Raw genomic sequence first — 17,061 nt, 5'->3', positions numbered from 1 at the left:
TGTTTATTTGTGTAGTTGTTTTATTCCCCAACTTGAAGCTCTAAATCCTGTTTTCCAAGCCTTCTCTATAGTGCCACAAATAAACTTCTGGGGAATAAATATTCTTTATTGTTTCGTTGACCTAAAAGTAGAACAAACTTAAGTCTACAAATCCGGGAATAAACTCATAAAAAACATTTTGTTTTAATTGTAAAATTTAAACTTTCCCCAAGTTGCTAAAACCCACAAATGAACAAGCAATAAAGATACAGAGGACGAGACCTCAGTGCTCTCAATAGTAGCTGTAGTGTAACAGTTTATCCCACATACAACAAACTAGAGCATTATTAATCCACAGCTGAAAATAGTCCCCCAACAAATACACTATTTCCTCTAATTTATATAACATTTGCTAAAAAACTATACGGTGTCCAGTTGTTTTATGAAAGGATGGAGCCTTTTATTAGAATGAAACTGTATATTTGTGACCTGTTTTTAAAGATTAATGTCGTTGAGTGTACACAGACTTTGTTGACCCCCCCACCCAAAAAACCCCATTGCAGAGTAAGACCAGCCTTATTGTTTTTTTCAGGATTTGTATCTTCTCTTACAGTAGTCGTTCAGCAGCGACGGTGCCGCCAACTTCATCACCGACTTTCCCCGCTGACTCATGGAAGTTTTGTCCAAGAGAGCAAACGGCTGCAGAGCATGTCTTCTCTCATCAGAATCTATCGTGGAAAAAAATATATTACACAAAACACAGTTACAACACATGCACAAAGTTTCACATCCGAAAGCAATGCATCTTTGGTTTACTGTTGATTCATTCACTGAAACTAAAATGAAAAAAATTGAAAAACACCTTCATAAAACCACTAAACACACTCCATAAGCTTCACAAGATGGACTAAATCTAATGTAATAATACACCATAAACATAGACCGCCCACGGTCCTCAGGCCGTCTCTGTTGCTTGAAAACATTTCTGCAGATTGTTTGACCCAGTGGAGTGGAAGTAAAAAAAGGAAACATGCTGTACCGGCAGGTAGTGCACCTCCACCTTCTGGAACCGCAGCTCTCCACACCCATCCCTGCAAAAGAAGAAGATATAGTCTTTTACATGATGTTTAAATTAATTTCCATTTCATAACTGGTGTTATTCATAACTGGTGTTATTCATAACTGCATAATATTTTTTATTTTTAGCTTAAAGGGGCACTGTAGGCGATCAGAATGCTCCCGATCTTGCGTAAAGCAACTTTAAGTGAGCTCACAGCTTTTCTTATTCAAGTAATCTTTCATTTAATAAACCCAATCAAAAACACTGCACCATATTGAAACATGTTTCTCTGCCATTTGAACCTGAAGAAAAAACTGAAACCAGATCCGTTGTTCTGAGTTCTGTCTTGTCACCAACTTTTCAACATTATCATTGATAGGACTGTGTGATAAATAAAAGACAGTCTGCAGATGAGAGTCTAATACTTTGTAGACAGACCTGTTCTGGGGCATTTTCTGTGGCGGGCCGTCCCTCGGCAGTGAAGGTGCGTGGTGTGTTCTCTGACTCTGATTAGGAGAGATGATATCACAGAAAACATTATGTCACAAAGCTGCAATGAATCCTCACAGCGAGACGGCTGGACATAGTGGTGAAGAGGACAGGGAATGGACACATGAGGGTTTGTGGCTTGGCTCTATTGTTGTTTAGAAGGCTAACATCAACAAACAAAATCTCTCCAACACTTTGACTGATATTGAATTTGGGGGGGCCATTTATTCCCAAAAAGACATATTTTTGGATATCTGAGGCACTGTATTTTACAGTTAAACCGTACATTTGTTACTCTGCAACACTGTGATATGCAACACTTAGGTGTAACACTTGACGCACGCTGCAGGAAACAAAATGCATCGACACGTCCATAACACAGATTTTATAAATCAGAAAACTGTAATATAATGTGGTAAAAATACAGACCATTTAATATGCCATTTTCAGAACTCGTACATATTATACAGGTGGAACTTGAATTCCTTCATACCACCTGAGATAATAATGTTGAATTTCAGATGCCCAAATACTTCTGGGAGGAAGTAAAAATGTGATGGTGGAAAACAATGAGCAGACAATCTGTGTCTTTGTACAGTTAAATTGTGGCAAAGAACAAAACATTGATTGAAGTATTTTCTTCCATGTAGCTATACTTCTCCAAAAAAAATAGTAAAGAATTTGGAGTGATCACAAAAAGGTTTGGGTCAATTCCCTCCTGATCTCACGTGATGATTTTGATGATTTAACTATTGTGAGTGAGGGAGATCAATATCACAGGTTCACATAATACCTCGGTGCGGGCCTCTCCGTGCTGGTTCACGGTGTCTCGGTGGAGAATCCAGCTCCAGTCTCTGGCGGACCGTGTCGAGCTCAAAGCTGGGCTCACACTGCTGCCACGTGGCCAGCGGTGTACTCGCAGCTGGACCCTCGCTGCCGCTCCTCTGGATGATCCGCCTCTTGAACCGCTTGTACGAGACGCGATGGGCCTCATTTTGTCCCTGAGAGGAAAAAAAAAAAAAAAGCAATGAATCATTAAAACAGAAATTACAGGAAGTCACAATAATCTCAGAATACTGAAAACGGACTCAAAATTCACACCTCTACAAATTTCAAAACACACAACTCCACTAATAGCAAGTAAGCAAGTAAAGCTTCCGGTTAAGACTTTCAAAGCAAAAGCATTGTAATTGCCTTTTTTTATTTATTTTTTTATTTTTTTCCTTTTTAGGGTTCCAGTCCAACAGCTTGATATTAAAGGTGCAGTATTTAGCAATATCCAGCGGTGAGGTTTTAAATTGCAACCAACTGAAACGTCTAATTTTATTTTACCAGTTCTCTTTGAATGAATCTGACCAAATGAAGACTAGGCTATTGGTTTCTGACCACAAAATTGCTAAAATTGTTTTTTAGCTTTTTTGTAAGCAGGTATAAATACGGCAAGATTGAACCATATGAACAATTGTGTGTTAAAAGATGAGTTAAGGCAGATGAAATGCATTCACATTTCATATTCCAGGTTAAACTGTAAGCCTACAAATATAGGCTGTATTTAAGAAGTGGACATAGGACATTATGACGTCACCCATTGGTTTGTGGACTGTTGTTGTGGAGCCTCATGTTGGTTTTTTTGCAACCGATAAACGGAAGTTACCATATTTGGAATGTGAAGCAGTAACGTAGAGAAATTGTTTCCGTCTCTGGTAATGGCAGCGACCTGTCAATCACAGTAAGCCCGCCCTAAAGCATACCTTGCTTTATTGTCTATTTGACTCTAAATGGACCATAATTTACTAAATGAACATCATGCTGTATTGAAGAAAACTTGAAACTAGAGATTGAGACCATAAACTCATGTTTACGATGTTTACTGATGTAATAAATCAAGTGAGAAGTAGAGTCACTTTCTCATAGACTTCTATACAATCACACTTCTTTTTGAAGACAGAGGAGTCGCCCCCTGCTGGTCAGTAGAGAGATTGCAAGTTTTAAGACACTTCCACATCGGCTTCACTCGGCAGAACTAGAAGTTGTCGCCTGCCTACACAATACAGCAGCACACGTTTTGTACCGGAATTAATTTGAGAAATTAGATTCTAGATATAAAGGGGTGTAATGTCATCATGAACATATTTCATATTTAACTGAATTACTCCACTCAGAAACATGACCCAAGTATTGAGTGTGCCCTTAAAGCATTTAAACTCGAAAACATAGCAGGCTTTTGAGAGTTCTAAACTTTTGACTTTCTTCTTATTTTGGAGGAAGTCTCGCGCCCAGCTTCCGGTATTGCCGTAGTGTTCGCGCTAACTTTAGCTGAGCTCCAGGACTTTATGCAGGCGCCCGCATATCGGTCCACGGTTCACTATTCCACCGCCCCCCCCCCCCCCCCCTTCCCCCTCCAAGATGGAGGCCTTAGGGGGCTACCCTACTAAGTCCTCCAACCCGAAAGCGAAGACGTTGACGGTCCTGGTGAGCATGACAGTCGGCGTCGGCTGTTTGTTCCTCCTGCAGACTCAGTTGAAGCCGAGGAAACCGACGGACTTTTATTCGTTCGAGGTGAAGGACGCAAAGGGGAGGACGGTGTCTCTGGAGAAGTACCGAGGAAAAGTGAGTCCACATCATCACCCGTCGTTTCAGTTTAGGGAGGATATACGTGCAAACTTTTTAAAAGTCACCCGGCGTCAGTTCAGCTGGTGTTTCATTGCATATAAGGCGTACTTCTTATGGCGTAACGTTACACACGACACCCCGTGTCTCCCCCTCTTTTACAGGCGTCTTTGGTTGTAAACGTGGCGAGCCACTGCGAGCAGACGGAAGCCAACTACGTGTCCCTGCAGGAGCTCCACCGGGAGCTGGGCACCTCTCACTTCAACGTCCTGGCCTTCCCGTGCGGTCAGTTTGGGGACACCGAGACCGGGACCAGCCGGGATATCGAAGCGTTCGCCAAGTCCACCTATGGCGTCACCTTCCCGTTCTTCAGCAGGATCAAAATCATGGGCTCGGAGGCGGACCCGGCCTTTAAATTCCTCACAGGTTGGTATCTAACCACAAATAGAGACACCATCACTGTGATTAACGTCGCTGCTATTGAATTTAAAGTGATCACTGATGTATTCATGGCTGAACTTGAACAGCTGTCTGGCAGGAAGTGCCGTCTGGACCAAACTTCTGCTGCGCCACATCTTCCAACAGCGCTGCAACAACAAATACCTGTTATTTTTTTATGATCAAATCTGGTATCAATAGTAATTAATTTATAACGAAAAAGTATTTGCATCTGTGAAGCTGTTACTAGTAAATGTTTGATATTTGACATGATAAAACCGGTTTCTACTAACACCTGCTTTCCAGAAATACTTGTCATGTCCCAAACAAAACATACACCGATATATAAAATACATATTTATGCTTCCTCAGAGGGGAAAAAAACTAACTTAAATCATGTGTTTTTAAAATTGGTTCCCTGTATATGGATGGACAGGCGTCTGAAAATAACATCTGGAGAACTCGTCAGTGAGCTTCTGAGGTTCTTCAAAATATAAAAATGTAAACAAAGTGAATGCACCTCGGTTTAAACGTAGGTTTATAACTGTGAGCGCTATCTAGTTTTGGTGCGACATCTCAATTTAACGCCTTACGTCTCTGCTGAAATAACATTATTTTTTATCACAGTGTGGCAGCTGCTGATTGCACACCAACAACGTCTTCAGGAATTACAGTTTTCTCTCTTCTGTTGTGAACCATGGTGATGTAAAGGGTGTGAATGGAATCAGTTATATCGCCATCATGACGATGCGTACCCTCGTTTTTCACACCGTTTGTATTGCGGTAGCTGTCACTTTATTATCTTTTTTTTTGCCATCAATTTGAGGAAGTATCTTGAATTGAGTCACCAGATGTTGTGTTAAATTGACCGCTACATCTGGTGATTTCATCCCAACAGTTTCCAATTATCCTTCCAGGGAAATACACTATATCTCAGTGTACATTTGATCTATATCACACGCTTATTAGAGAGTAACAAAAAAATATGTATTTATATGACCTAAACATTACCTACAAATGCAAAAAATTGAAAATGCTACGACAATAATCTATCAATAATCCATTCAGGTCGTTACGTGCACCGTTAATGTGTTGTCAACGTGCTGCGTTTTCAGATTCGATGCAGAAAACCCCCAAGTGGAACTTCTGGAAGTTCCTGGTGAATCCAGAGGGGACGGTGGTCCGCTTCTGGCGAACGGACGAGCCCGCCGAGAGCGTTCGACGAGAGGCCACGGCGTTGGTGCGAGAAATCATCCTGAAGAAACGGGTGGAGCTATGATGGTCCGACAACATACCGGACACACATCTGCGTGAATATGTGTGTGTGTCTTTTTAGCAGCAAGGACATGACTGAACTCTGAAGTGTTACAGCAAGCGAGGTTGGGTGAAACATGCAGGAGGAAAAGATCCACTTCAAGTCATTCACAAAGTGTGTCTTTGTGTGTGGGGGAGGGGGGACCATCCTGCGGTTAATATTGATGATGGACATTCCTTACCATGACCACTGCTGCAGCTGAAGGATTGTTCAGCCATCACAGTGTTTTTTTTGTTGTTTTTTACAAATGATTAGTTTGGCGTAGTGTCTTCTTTGAACCATCTCTCTCTAATGTTTACATTAAACTTTGTTATGGTGGAGCATAAACCTTTTTAGCCCACTTTGACTTATTTGAGCCCGGCATATTGTGAAACATCCATCCAACAATAAAATTCAGTCATGATCACTTGATTTAGCTTAGGATCTTTTTGTTCAGGGTTTAAAAGCTAGAACAATACCAAGAGCTGAATTAACTGTTGATGCAACAATTTTTGTTTTTGCTATTCGACATCGTTTCTAACACAGTTATTACAGTGTCACCTCTCAGTTTGAATATTTGAAAAGACTGATGACTAGTTGCCAAAAAGAGGTAGTGGTAGCGACCTGTCAATCACAGTAAGCCCAGTTGACTCTAAATGGACCATCATTTACTAAATGAACATCATGCTGTATTGAAGAAGACTTGCAAGTAGAGATTGAGACCATAAACTCATGTTTACAATGTTTAACAAGAGAAGTAGTCATTTTCTCATAGACTTCTATACAATCTGACTTATTTTTGAAACCAGAGGAGTCGCCCCCTGCTGGTCAGTAGAGAGAATGCAGGTTTAAGACATTTCTGCATCGGCTTCACTCGGCAGAACAGAAGGTTGTCGGCTGTGTACAACCTGCCTTATTTTGTATTTTTTAACACGTAGAAGTACACGTTAGCTGAGGAGTCTCCTGGTTTGTGGATTTAGATGGACTGTTGGAGGGCAGCAGCAGGTAAGCTGGCACACAGAATCAACCAGCTAACAAGACACTGCCTACCAGCCACCCACAAGAGGAGAGAGCTGAAGAACATCAGGCTGTTTTTTAAAAAAGCTCTTTGCTATACCAGAAGCTCAAACATTTGAAAATAACACCAGCTGCCTAAATTGGACAACTTCAAAAATGAACTTCCGGTCGCTCGCATCTCCTGATGCACCATAAAGCGCAGGAGTCTGAGCATCCGGGGGGGGGGAGTAATAACTGTAGAGTCAAATGTAACTGTTTAGGTAGCAGAGCAGAGTGAGCTGGCACAACAAACATCAGCTAACATTACACTGCCTCCCAACCAGCCACCGTTTACAGGCCTGTATGCAAATGAATGGATTTGACTGTCGAGCTGAACGTCCAACATGAAAACTTTTCTTCTTACCTGTCGTACTATGTATCAAGCTAGATTGTTTTGGTGTGAGTCACCACAGCAACGTCTTTCCAGAAAATCATGACCCGACAATGTTGATGACACTGGCGCTACAGGTAAGAGGGAAAACATTTTTTATTTCTGAATGTGGGGTGAACTGTCCCTTTAATGCTTTCCTCGTTCATTCCCCTCCAAACTTTATCCGACTGTTGAGTCTTTATTTCTCAGGTGAGTGATAAGCGGCAGGGTGTCCGAGGTCAGTCGGTAGCAGCAGTGAGGAGTGCAGCTGACAGCTGTCCATCAGATAGCACAGCAGCAGTACACTGCCACACTGTCACCACCTTCAGAGGCCAGACTGGGAGAAGGAGGCCACTACAATTAACCCTTTGATACGGATGTACCCTTACCTTGAAGGGGCAGTGTCTTCTCTTCCCTACAACATCTCTCAGCATTCTCCTCATATTGTCCTGGTTATATAAAAACAATAAAATACCTTAGTCAAAGTGCTGCTCATTATCGCACCAAAAACGACTTTCTTATCGGCTAAACTAAGACCTCTAATTTGAAAATTATTTGTACTGATGTCATAATGAGTGGCCTATTAATATGTGCTGTTTGAATGAAAGTGTAAACAGTTGAATAAGCTCACTTGTTTGTACCAAAGAGACACAGCCATGTGTTTAGATTAAAGTGGTTGTCTTGGTAGCAGCAGCAGCAGCTCATAATGATAAATACCTATAAAGCAATTTTTTTTTTTTTTGTAACGACAATTTATAAATGACTCACCCAGTCCACCTGATTGATGGTCCACCTGTAAGTTTCATCTTCACTTGAGTAAAGCCCCGTTCTCCTTCCCTCTCCGCCCGTCTGAGGTCGCAGTCATGCTCGGTGCACCTGTAGTCTGCTCTCCCGGACGGACTCCGCTCCCTAAATACTCTCCTCCGGGCGGACGGTGGAGCGGGAAGTCCCGTCATCTGCTCTGCTATTGGTGCTTATAGGTTGGACTTTTTTTTTTTTTTAATGAAGTAGACCTGTTTACTGAGATTCCCTCCGCGTCCTGGTTTCTACTGGAAACAAATATATACAATAAAAAAAGAGCAACGCGGTAATGTTTTAAAGGTGAAGGCGGCAACATGTTATCAGGGAATGACCCAGACAAGGACAAGACGTATAGTAGGCTACCAGTCTACACGCGCTGTATCATTGAACTGCCAGACTCGCATCTATTAGTCTCTGTCGTTTGGCTGAAGAAAATGTTGTTCTAAAGATTAATAATGATGATTATAGTTTAAGAGTTCCTTCAATAATAGGGAGAAAAAATACATTACAATCATAGACAAAACATACAGAATTATAATAAATTGCAATACATCATAGCAGCAGTGCATATTGATTTTTGTCAGATTATACATGATGTAAACAAAATATTGCCCTATCAGGTAAACGTTCTACAGTTTTCTAATTTAATTTGAGTTATTAAATAAAATATTTGTATTAACAACTAAACTGAAATTATACAAAATAAATCAATTCGAGGATTTTAAGCAAAACTATTTCATTTAACATGTTAACTATAGCCTACAATATATTAATAAACTAAACTGAGATTATAATGATAATAAAATATTACTTTGATAAAATAAAACAACTTTCACAATAAATATAAAAAGTCAACAAACACACCAACACCATAGAAACAAAAGACATTACATTTCATAAGTATTTTCGGATAATCTCGTGAGTGCTCTTCGACACTCGTTTTGCGGGAACAGTCCGCGCCTGTTTTAATGACGAGCTCTCCTCAGGCGCTAAATGGGCCGAACGGCGCGAGCGGCGCACGTTCTCGCCACCTGCCACGTCCATATGCGCTCGCTCACCACGAGCTCGAGCCTGGAACTGTGCGACAGGTGCGTGCTCTCAATGACACGCAAGCATGCAGACACGTGCTCCCATCAGAGAGCCCCTTCAGCGGCCAGTTTAGTCACAACAAAGGGCCATAATGCATAATAAAGTTGTGGCAGGTTATTAGTTATTAATAAAGGTAGACTATGTAGGTCTTCTCCGAATTGTCTCGTGACTTTGTCGTTATAAGCAGGTAATTAGGCTGGTAGGCTGTTTAATTATTGTGTCTCTGTGCTGTTAATGATTTATAGGCATTTGTAGCATCTTTTTTGTGCACCATTTGTCTTAATCGTCCTATACACCTCATGTTGTCCTCATTTTATTACTTAAAAAATATTTTATTGCTTACATTATTGTACAATAGTCCCTTATATAAAGTCTCACTTGAATAAGAAAAAATGCTAAAATAAAATCTTAACTCTGTGTAAGTGATATTTACCCAGAGGTCTTTGCACCTCCATTACAGCATCACTCCACATGGACTAATGATTGTTTTTTTCTTTTCTTTGTTTTCCCGCGGGGCTCTGTCTGGTTTGCAGCCTCCCTCCAGGTTTGGCTTTAGTCACCTTAGAAACTCATTGTGTCTGTGTTTTCCTCCCCCTCCCTCCCGCATTGTCCCCCGCTGTTTGGCGGTAGCTTAACCGGTCAAATGTGTCACGAGCAGCTCAGCTCTCGGTGACAAAACGGATTTGTTTGCAGTAAAAGTGTCTCGAGGCGCGCCTGGCTGTGAAGGTTTGTGCGGTTCCACGAGGGTCGACAAACAAAGCGTCCTGTTTGATTTATACGTTGGCAGCAGGAAGTTAAGTCGTTGACGGCTGCGGGGGTCACGTTTGGTGCCCGTCAGAGATGGAAAGTTACCTTAGCTTACTTATCACGTTGTAGTTCTAGATGGAAAAAAATTGCTTTTTACATGAGTTACTTTGCGATATAAAAATTCAATAGTACAAATAAATTGTATTATTGTTGGATAATATAACCCTTTATTGATCCTGAAATTCCCAAGCTACCCAGCAGAAATAATAATAAATAAATAAATAAATAAATATATATATATATATATATACAAATATATACAATAAAAAAAAATAGCATGTCCTTTGTAAGCACATAATATGTGCATAAATGCATCAATATTTACAATCCAATATCATATGATTCTGCACTGATATTTTTGTGTACTTTTACTTACAGTTTCATGCAGAGTTCAAAGCTCTGAACATTTAGTTTGTTGTTCAAGACAGATTTTGAATTTCTCATTTATTCAAGCAGATTTTGTTTTGTCACTCGTGCAAAAGAGCACAATTGTCCACAATTTGCACGATGAGCACTTGAACGTGTCCTACTGATCAAAAGATGAGCTGCGTCTTTGTAAAATTGTCACGCTCTTCGCTGCTTCTAAGCATTTCCTCATCATTGAGCCATCACATGCGAAATGATCAGAATCTGTCAGACATACATGTAAGTTACATTAGTCTGTGGTATACGTACTGTGATAAGCTATTCGTTTTATTCTTCAGGGAGCTTTTTTTTGGCATGGATGTCATTTTGTGGCATATTTTTTGTGGCTCACTGAGACGTCTCTGTTTACGGTACATTGCTACACAAATACATTTACTGTACAAATGTGCATACCATTTTTTTTGTGTATGAGTATTAACTTTTCCTCGTAATCTTTGACATACTGTTGAAGTGGAAATCTAAAAAGCTCAGTGCAATACACCATAGTGTTCATCTAGACAAAACTGACATTCTTGTACAATACAGTAAGCAGTCACTTACAACAAAAAAAGCAGAGCAAAACAGAGATTTGTATATGAGAAACATTACCGGGTTGACTGCCGAAGTAAAAAAAACATCTAAATATTTTGACCAGTACCATTCTCACAGTGACTAAACAACTTTTCATTTTGGTGGCCCATTTACTGAGTTACCAGGTTTTGGAGTATGAATAAAAGATAGATAGATAGATAGATACAGTTTTAGGGAGTTTAAACAGGTGTCCCACCTGAGGTTCCACATTGTCCCCTGGACCAGTCCGCCTCACACAAACCCACCGTTTTACAGCTAAAGCCCTCAACAGGGAGGTAGAAGGAAGATTACGTGACAGAAACACAAAGGTCAGAAGGTCACATCCTCTTGAAATAAGTTAATCTCTTCTTCTGTTTTGGTTTCTTCTTCTACCAGGTTTTTAAAAAATAAGTTTTTGGGGAAATATGCTTTCTTTCACTGCTTATACAGCTTAAGTGTTTTGGTTTAGAATAGCAGGAAATCATGCAACCCGGGGGGAAAAACATCTATTTCAATTTCCAAAACCAAGGATCTAAACAAGGATGTTGGCTGCAATGCATCATGACTCAGTGCCCCTTGTTCAGACCACACAGTCACTCAGACAGAGACAAAAGGGAAGGAAGTCCCCGCTTGTTAAAGTCAGGTCACGGGGGTCACATTTGTTTCGATGCTGCAAACAAGAAACGTTTCTTTCCGTTTGCTCAAACACCACCTCTTAACAAAAAGCACTCCAACACAGCTTTACAAAACATAACTTTTATTTTCCCCAAGACAAATCATATCGTTGCGGTGTGAAGATAAACCCGACGGTGCCCCATTGTTTGGCTGGATCATTACATTTCGAGGCCTGTAAACAGAAACACATTGAAAAGTGGCAGTGTCATTTCCTTTTGTCAGGCGCCACCTCTGACTGATTTAATTAATCATTTACAGATCTCCCTATAGATTTGTATGTTAAGCATTAACAACCGCTGCCCACCCACATTTCCTCCCAAATCACAGAGGGATCCAGCTTTGCATTCGCAAAGCCCCGGTTTCAGCTGTGGTCGGGAACCCAGCGGAAGCGGTACCCCCCTCGCTGTGTCCTGGAGGTGAAGGCCCGTCCATGAGGAAACACCCGAGTCCTCATGGTGCAGTGTTCTCGGACACAAGTCCTGAAGGACGAGACGCTCTCATCGGGCTCTGCTCCGTCCGCAGCCGAGCTGCTGGAGAAAGAAGTCTGCAGGCCTGAGAATGCGCCGTGCATGCGTATGGTGTCTGGTTCCCGCGGCGGTCTCGTCCTGGCATTGGCGCCGTGTAGGACGGCGTTGCAGCGCGTGCTGATGTCCCTCAGCATGTCCTCCACTGAGTCGGAGGGCTCCGTTTCGTATCCTTCGTCGAGCCGCTGCCGCTTACAGGGACTCAGGGACGTTTTGTCGCCGCAGGGCATCGCTGGCTCCCTCACCTGTGGGTCTCTGACTGTCATCAGTTTCTGAAGACCAACAGACATACAGATGGATTCATTAGGTTAAATAATAATATGCGTGTATGTATTTGGCTGTGCTTTTATCTCGGCCTTCTACTTACTTCGAGCACCGAGGCGAGGTGCTTTGCGCGGCTGGCCAGCTGCCTGAGGGAAAGGTTCCTCTCCTGGAGGGAGTCGATCTCTTCCTGTCGTCGCCGCAGAGTCTCATGGAGCTGAGGACGCACAGAGACAAAGTCACGCTGACAGAAGACACTGAGAGTTCTTTCCTTTTACCTATTGGCACAACCAATTCTTTGTGTTTCGACACAAGTTATTTCAAATGTAGCAAATGTGGCTCCAGTCACACGAAACCACAAACTCGGAACCACAATTTTACATTTTACTGGTTCACACAAAGTCTCCAGTGTGCACATTTTTAAACCACTGGGTTAAAGGGGACATATGCTAATTTCCAGGTTAATACTTGTTGTTTTTGGTGTCTACTAGAACATGTTTACATGCTTTAATGTTCAAAAAACACATTATTTCTCTCATGATGTCTGTCTGAATATTCCTGTATTCACCCTCGGTCTGAAACTAGATTCGAGACTAATTCTAGACTAAATAGAATTGCGTTGCAGGGCGACAGGTTGGACCATGTTTACTTCCTGTCAGCTGATGTCATTCACATACAATGATAACTGGAAATAAACGGGGACACATTTAGAATGTTTAAGCTGAAACTTGTATTGGTAATAAACGTAAATATTCTAAATGTGAAGTCACAACCACACAGTAACCATGGCGACCCATTTAAAGGCACAGTTTTTGGGTACGGGCTGTGTGTATTTCTCCATGGATTGAGTGTTTCTATACTTTTCACAGTATTTATTCAGTACTTAGACCGGCTTTTAAATTTAAAAAAAAAGACATGATATTAAAAATAAAATATTTTCTGAGCATCATTTTGGAGACAAAGTCTTGACAGAACAATAAACCAGTCAAAAGTCAGTCACAGGGCTTTGGGCTCTCTTGTTTACACCCATCTAAACACAAGTCACACATGTGAGTCACAGTCACCAAATCTGAAGAAAAAAGAAGAAAAAAAAGAAACGCTGAACGTCGTTCATAAATCTCAGTGAGGATTTACCTGATTGTTGACTTCTATGGAACCTCCCAACGCCCTGCCCTGGTACTGAGCGATGCCCTGCCAGGGAGCTTGGTCTTGGGCAGATGGGTGGCCTGCTTCTGTGGAAGAGTAAACCAGACCAGCCCCTGAAGAGAAGCACCACTGAGGGGTGAGGAGGGGTAGGACGCATCCCTGGAATGGTACCAGCTCAGCTGGAGACAGACTGCTCTCCAGGGTGGCAGGAGAATCTGACAGAGGAGACAAACACCCCAAGGTTTAGTCAGCATGTCTTATTTTTGAGTATTTATTATTATTAATATTAGTATTATTATTATTGTAGTACACACTATCAAGGCTTAGATGTAAATGTTTGCAAATCCACAGCAGAAGACTTGCTTTGTGTCACTCACCTGCCATGAAATCCAGCGCATAATCTCCAAAGTCTTGGTCATCTCCATCAGATTCGTTCACCTGAGGGCGAGTCAAATAGACGATTAATATACATCACACGGATTAAAAAGTCTGAGCCAACATGGAAATCACAACTGCCCCCAAACCTGGTAGTCCCACCACGACCAAGCGGCGCGATGTGGCCGTGTGGCAGAAAAAGTCTGGGTGCTCATTTCAGTGAAGTGTGCCGTCTCGTGAGTGTGTGTTTTTTGGACGCACTGTGCCAAAGATGCGGCTCGTGGACCAAAACGTGGAAGGTCCTGCCAATTAGCGGTATGGTGTGTCACGAGTAAACGATCTCATTCGTGCAGAATTCCAGCACATCGCGTCAAACATTAACAACCTTATCTGCCGCCATCATCTCTCTCTCTGGCACGTTATTAATTGTGCGTTAATTAAAGTCGTGGATTTACATAACAGATCTGGCGCCACAAAGACACGGGACGTCTTATTAGGAATAAGACATGTCTTTCTGGCACTGAAGAGTTATATATATATTTTTTTTTTCTAAACTCACCTGAGAGCTGAGGGAGTCGCTCTCCCGTCTCACCGCGGACGCGCAGTCCTCCAAATCATCCCACGAGATTGTTGAAAAAGCTATAACACAAGTAAAGTGCGTCTGCATGATTCAAGCATGGACCATTTATGTGCACGTGCCGTCACGCGCTATTGTTGCATGAAACACAATCATAGAGATGCGCATACCTTGCTCAATGACGCATGGGAGCCCAACGTACACACTGACCGGGCTGCTGCTCCTTGGCACCAGCTTGTCCTGCAGGTAGAGAGTCTGTTAACGCCGCTACACGGAGCTGAATTATATGCATCATTGTCAAGAGGAAATATGTCATACCCTTGTGTTTCCCGCAGCCCTCCGTTGGTTGGGGCGCGTTGCACCAAACACCCTCCTGTCTCTTTGCATCTCCATCGGCTCGGTTCTGGCTGCAGGACTGAAGGGACCACTGTTTGATTCAGAGCTGATTTATAGACGGAATTCTCCCGGTTTGTGCCTCTCCATACCGCGTCCTCGGCACCAATCAAATGCACTTAAACGGTCTCCAGGGAGCAACAGGCGTCCTCGGAGACTAAAATTGGTGCAGACAAACGGTTTTTCGTCGTCTGAAGTGTAAAGTGGTGCCGCGCAGAACGGCGCCATTACAGCAGGTGCTCTCTGCGTCAGACGTGCTCCCTCCCGCATGCGGGCACATATTCCCCTTGCGCGGACATATAGAACCATGTCCGTTTTTATAAAATCTTTAGCTTTTGTTTGCAGTCCTCATAAGAGAAGACCAGCCTGTTAATATGGCCCTATCGTCCAGTGCGTAATTTCTATCCAGCTGTGCGTAAAATACTTGAATTAAGTCAAGGCCTGTCGCAAAGTGAAAAAAAAGGAAAAGGGCAATTACGGCAGACAGCTCAGCAAACACTGGTGACAAATGCTTCTATTAGTAAACAAACAAGAGTGATCCTGGTTGACCCTTAACGCTGAATGCACCTGTGTGGTCGACACTGTGTCAGCAGGCCAATATGCCACGCGTAATGGATTATCAGAGAAAGGAACCTCTATTGGCCAGGCTGTGTTGGCACAGGTCAGTTTCAAAATGATGATGCAACGGTGAGTAAAGACGTGGGTAAACTGACCTCCAGGCAAACAGCGACAATAGGCCACTAAGGTCCCTTATATGGTGAGAAATGTGTTTATTTATGCTGTTGACCCTAAAGAGGGATTTAAACCTCAAATTTAGATCCATATCAGTCTTGTAGTTTAGTGTTAAACAGAGTAATTTATGCCACAGTGGGTAGAAACCCCTGCTTTGCCCGCATCCAATCCAGATAAAGCTGCCATGCACTGGTGCATTTCGTCAAATTGCATGATTTTGTCATTCATGTCATCCAGTCAGTCTCCACGACACACTTACTTCACATATTTCAATTCAAATAATGAAAAAGGCCTCCTGGTGGGTGTGGATTATGGCTTCACGTTCTTATGATCATTCAAGAGACCAACACGAAATAATTTACTGATCATTTATTTATTACAATACAAACAAGCAATGATAATGAGTGCATTTTTTACAGGTCCTTCATGAAAGAGGTTGCAACATTAACACATCCCGTAAACTCGCAGCATATATACACAGTAAACAATGACTTTGATTCGGAATTATATAAAAAAATAAACAGAATATATTAATGTACTTCATTGATAAACAAAGGCCTATGTGTAAAATAAATACAAACGCAATGTTGTAAAACTTTCATTCAGTTCAACCGACTGACTGTCTATGAGTATGCATGCGGCGGGTTTGCATAAACACCAGACTTCACTTCTGACACATCTCTAAATAACCCCTAGAATAAACCCCCCAATGTTTAGGGAGGGATTTGGCCTTTTCACATCCGCACACATCACACGGCAGACATCACTTCCAGTGACTCCTGGTTTAACGACACCAGCAGTCTCAGGTTGTCCCTGCACTCCTGGGCCAGATTGTGGTTGCGGCTCCCCTGAGTCAACAGGGACAGGAAGTGGTCCTTCGCTTCTGGAGAGTCCACTTCACAGATCTCGGGGCGCTCGGATGGTTGGGTACACTGCTCGGCCACAAAACCGACCCCCTGGTCCTCCTGCTCACCTTCCAGTAACTCACCGGCTATCCACAGCGCGCAGCGAGCGGTCAGGGACGGTGGGTATTTGTTGAAAGCGTAGTCCGCCAGACTCAACTCGCACACCTTGCGCGCGAGGTTGCCAGACCGCCCGGGTCCTTTTGCGTCTGGATACGTGCGCGCAAACCTGCCGCCGCCCGCGCTCTTGGCCTCAAACTGTGCCGCTTCGGCGCAGTTGGCGTAATAGTCTAGGAAAAATGCCAGCGTGGGCGCGGTGAGCCGGAAGTTCAGGCGGAGAAGGACGAGACACTCCAGGTTGCAGAGCTGCTCCTTGGTGAACGCGTCGCAGCACAGCGCCAGGAGGTGGCCGATCCGTGGCGAGCACATCTCTACCTGGGTGACCAGAGAGAGAGAGAGAAAGAGAGAGAGAGAGAGAGAGAGAGAGAGAGAGAGAGAGAGAGAGAGA

The 17,061-nt window shown here is 42.7% G+C and overlaps 4 protein-coding genes across 4 annotated transcripts in view; 1 reads left to right on the top strand and 3 right to left on the bottom strand.

Annotated features, from left to right (window-relative positions):
- Positions 1 to 8,167, bottom strand: part of LOC116388627 (cell division cycle protein 20 homolog B) — a 17,736-nt gene extending 9,569 nt beyond the window's left edge. The window contains exons 1-6 of the mRNA XM_031856668.1: positions 8,065 to 8,167; positions 7,686 to 7,745; positions 2,322 to 2,529; positions 1,478 to 1,545; positions 1,019 to 1,070; positions 583 to 707 (exon numbers count right to left, since the gene is read on the bottom strand). Coding sequence (XP_031712528.1) covers positions 583 to 707; positions 1,019 to 1,070; positions 1,478 to 1,545; positions 2,322 to 2,529; positions 7,686 to 7,739 — 507 coding nt within the window. The 5' untranslated portion in view covers positions 7,740 to 7,745; positions 8,065 to 8,167. The remainder of the gene's footprint in view (positions 1 to 582; positions 708 to 1,018; positions 1,071 to 1,477; positions 1,546 to 2,321; positions 2,530 to 7,685; positions 7,746 to 8,064) is intronic.
- On the top strand, positions 3,922 to 6,302 carry gpx8 (glutathione peroxidase 8 (putative)). The gene is made up of 3 exons (XM_031856786.1): positions 3,922 to 4,138; positions 4,303 to 4,564; positions 5,692 to 6,302. The coding sequence occupies exons 1-3, from the start codon at positions 3,935 to 3,937 to the stop codon at positions 5,853 to 5,855; spliced, it is 630 nt and encodes a 209-aa protein (XP_031712646.1). The 5' UTR covers positions 3,922 to 3,934; the 3' UTR covers positions 5,856 to 6,302.
- Positions 8,168 to 11,797: 3,630 nt separating the features above from the next.
- mcidas (multiciliate differentiation and DNA synthesis associated cell cycle protein) lies at positions 11,798 to 14,924 on the bottom strand. Its single transcript, XM_031856123.1, has 7 exons — positions 14,845 to 14,924; positions 14,697 to 14,766; positions 14,509 to 14,588; positions 13,952 to 14,012; positions 13,563 to 13,789; positions 12,535 to 12,645; positions 11,798 to 12,439 (listed from the first exon to the last, which is right to left on the bottom strand). The coding sequence occupies exons 1-7, from the start codon at positions 14,917 to 14,919 to the stop codon at positions 12,005 to 12,007; spliced, it is 1,059 nt and encodes a 352-aa protein (XP_031711983.1). The 5' UTR covers positions 14,920 to 14,924; the 3' UTR covers positions 11,798 to 12,004.
- A 1,476-nt stretch (positions 14,925 to 16,400) lies between these two features.
- Positions 16,401 to 17,061, bottom strand: part of ccno (cyclin O) — a 1,845-nt gene continuing 1,184 nt past the window's right edge. The window contains exon 3 of the mRNA XM_031856164.1: positions 16,401 to 16,988. Coding sequence (XP_031712024.1) covers positions 16,401 to 16,988 — 588 coding nt within the window. The remainder of the gene's footprint in view (positions 16,989 to 17,061) is intronic.

The sequence above is a fragment of the Anarrhichthys ocellatus genome, unplaced genomic scaffold (genome assembly GCF_004355925.1).
Source record: "Anarrhichthys ocellatus isolate YVR2014 unplaced genomic scaffold, GSC_Weel_1.0 scaffold17, whole genome shotgun sequence".
In the NCBI taxonomy this organism is placed as follows: Eukaryota; Metazoa; Chordata; class Actinopteri; order Perciformes; family Anarhichadidae; genus Anarrhichthys; species Anarrhichthys ocellatus.
Note: the sequence above shows the minus strand (reverse complement) of the source record. Positions and strands in the feature narration are given on the sequence as shown.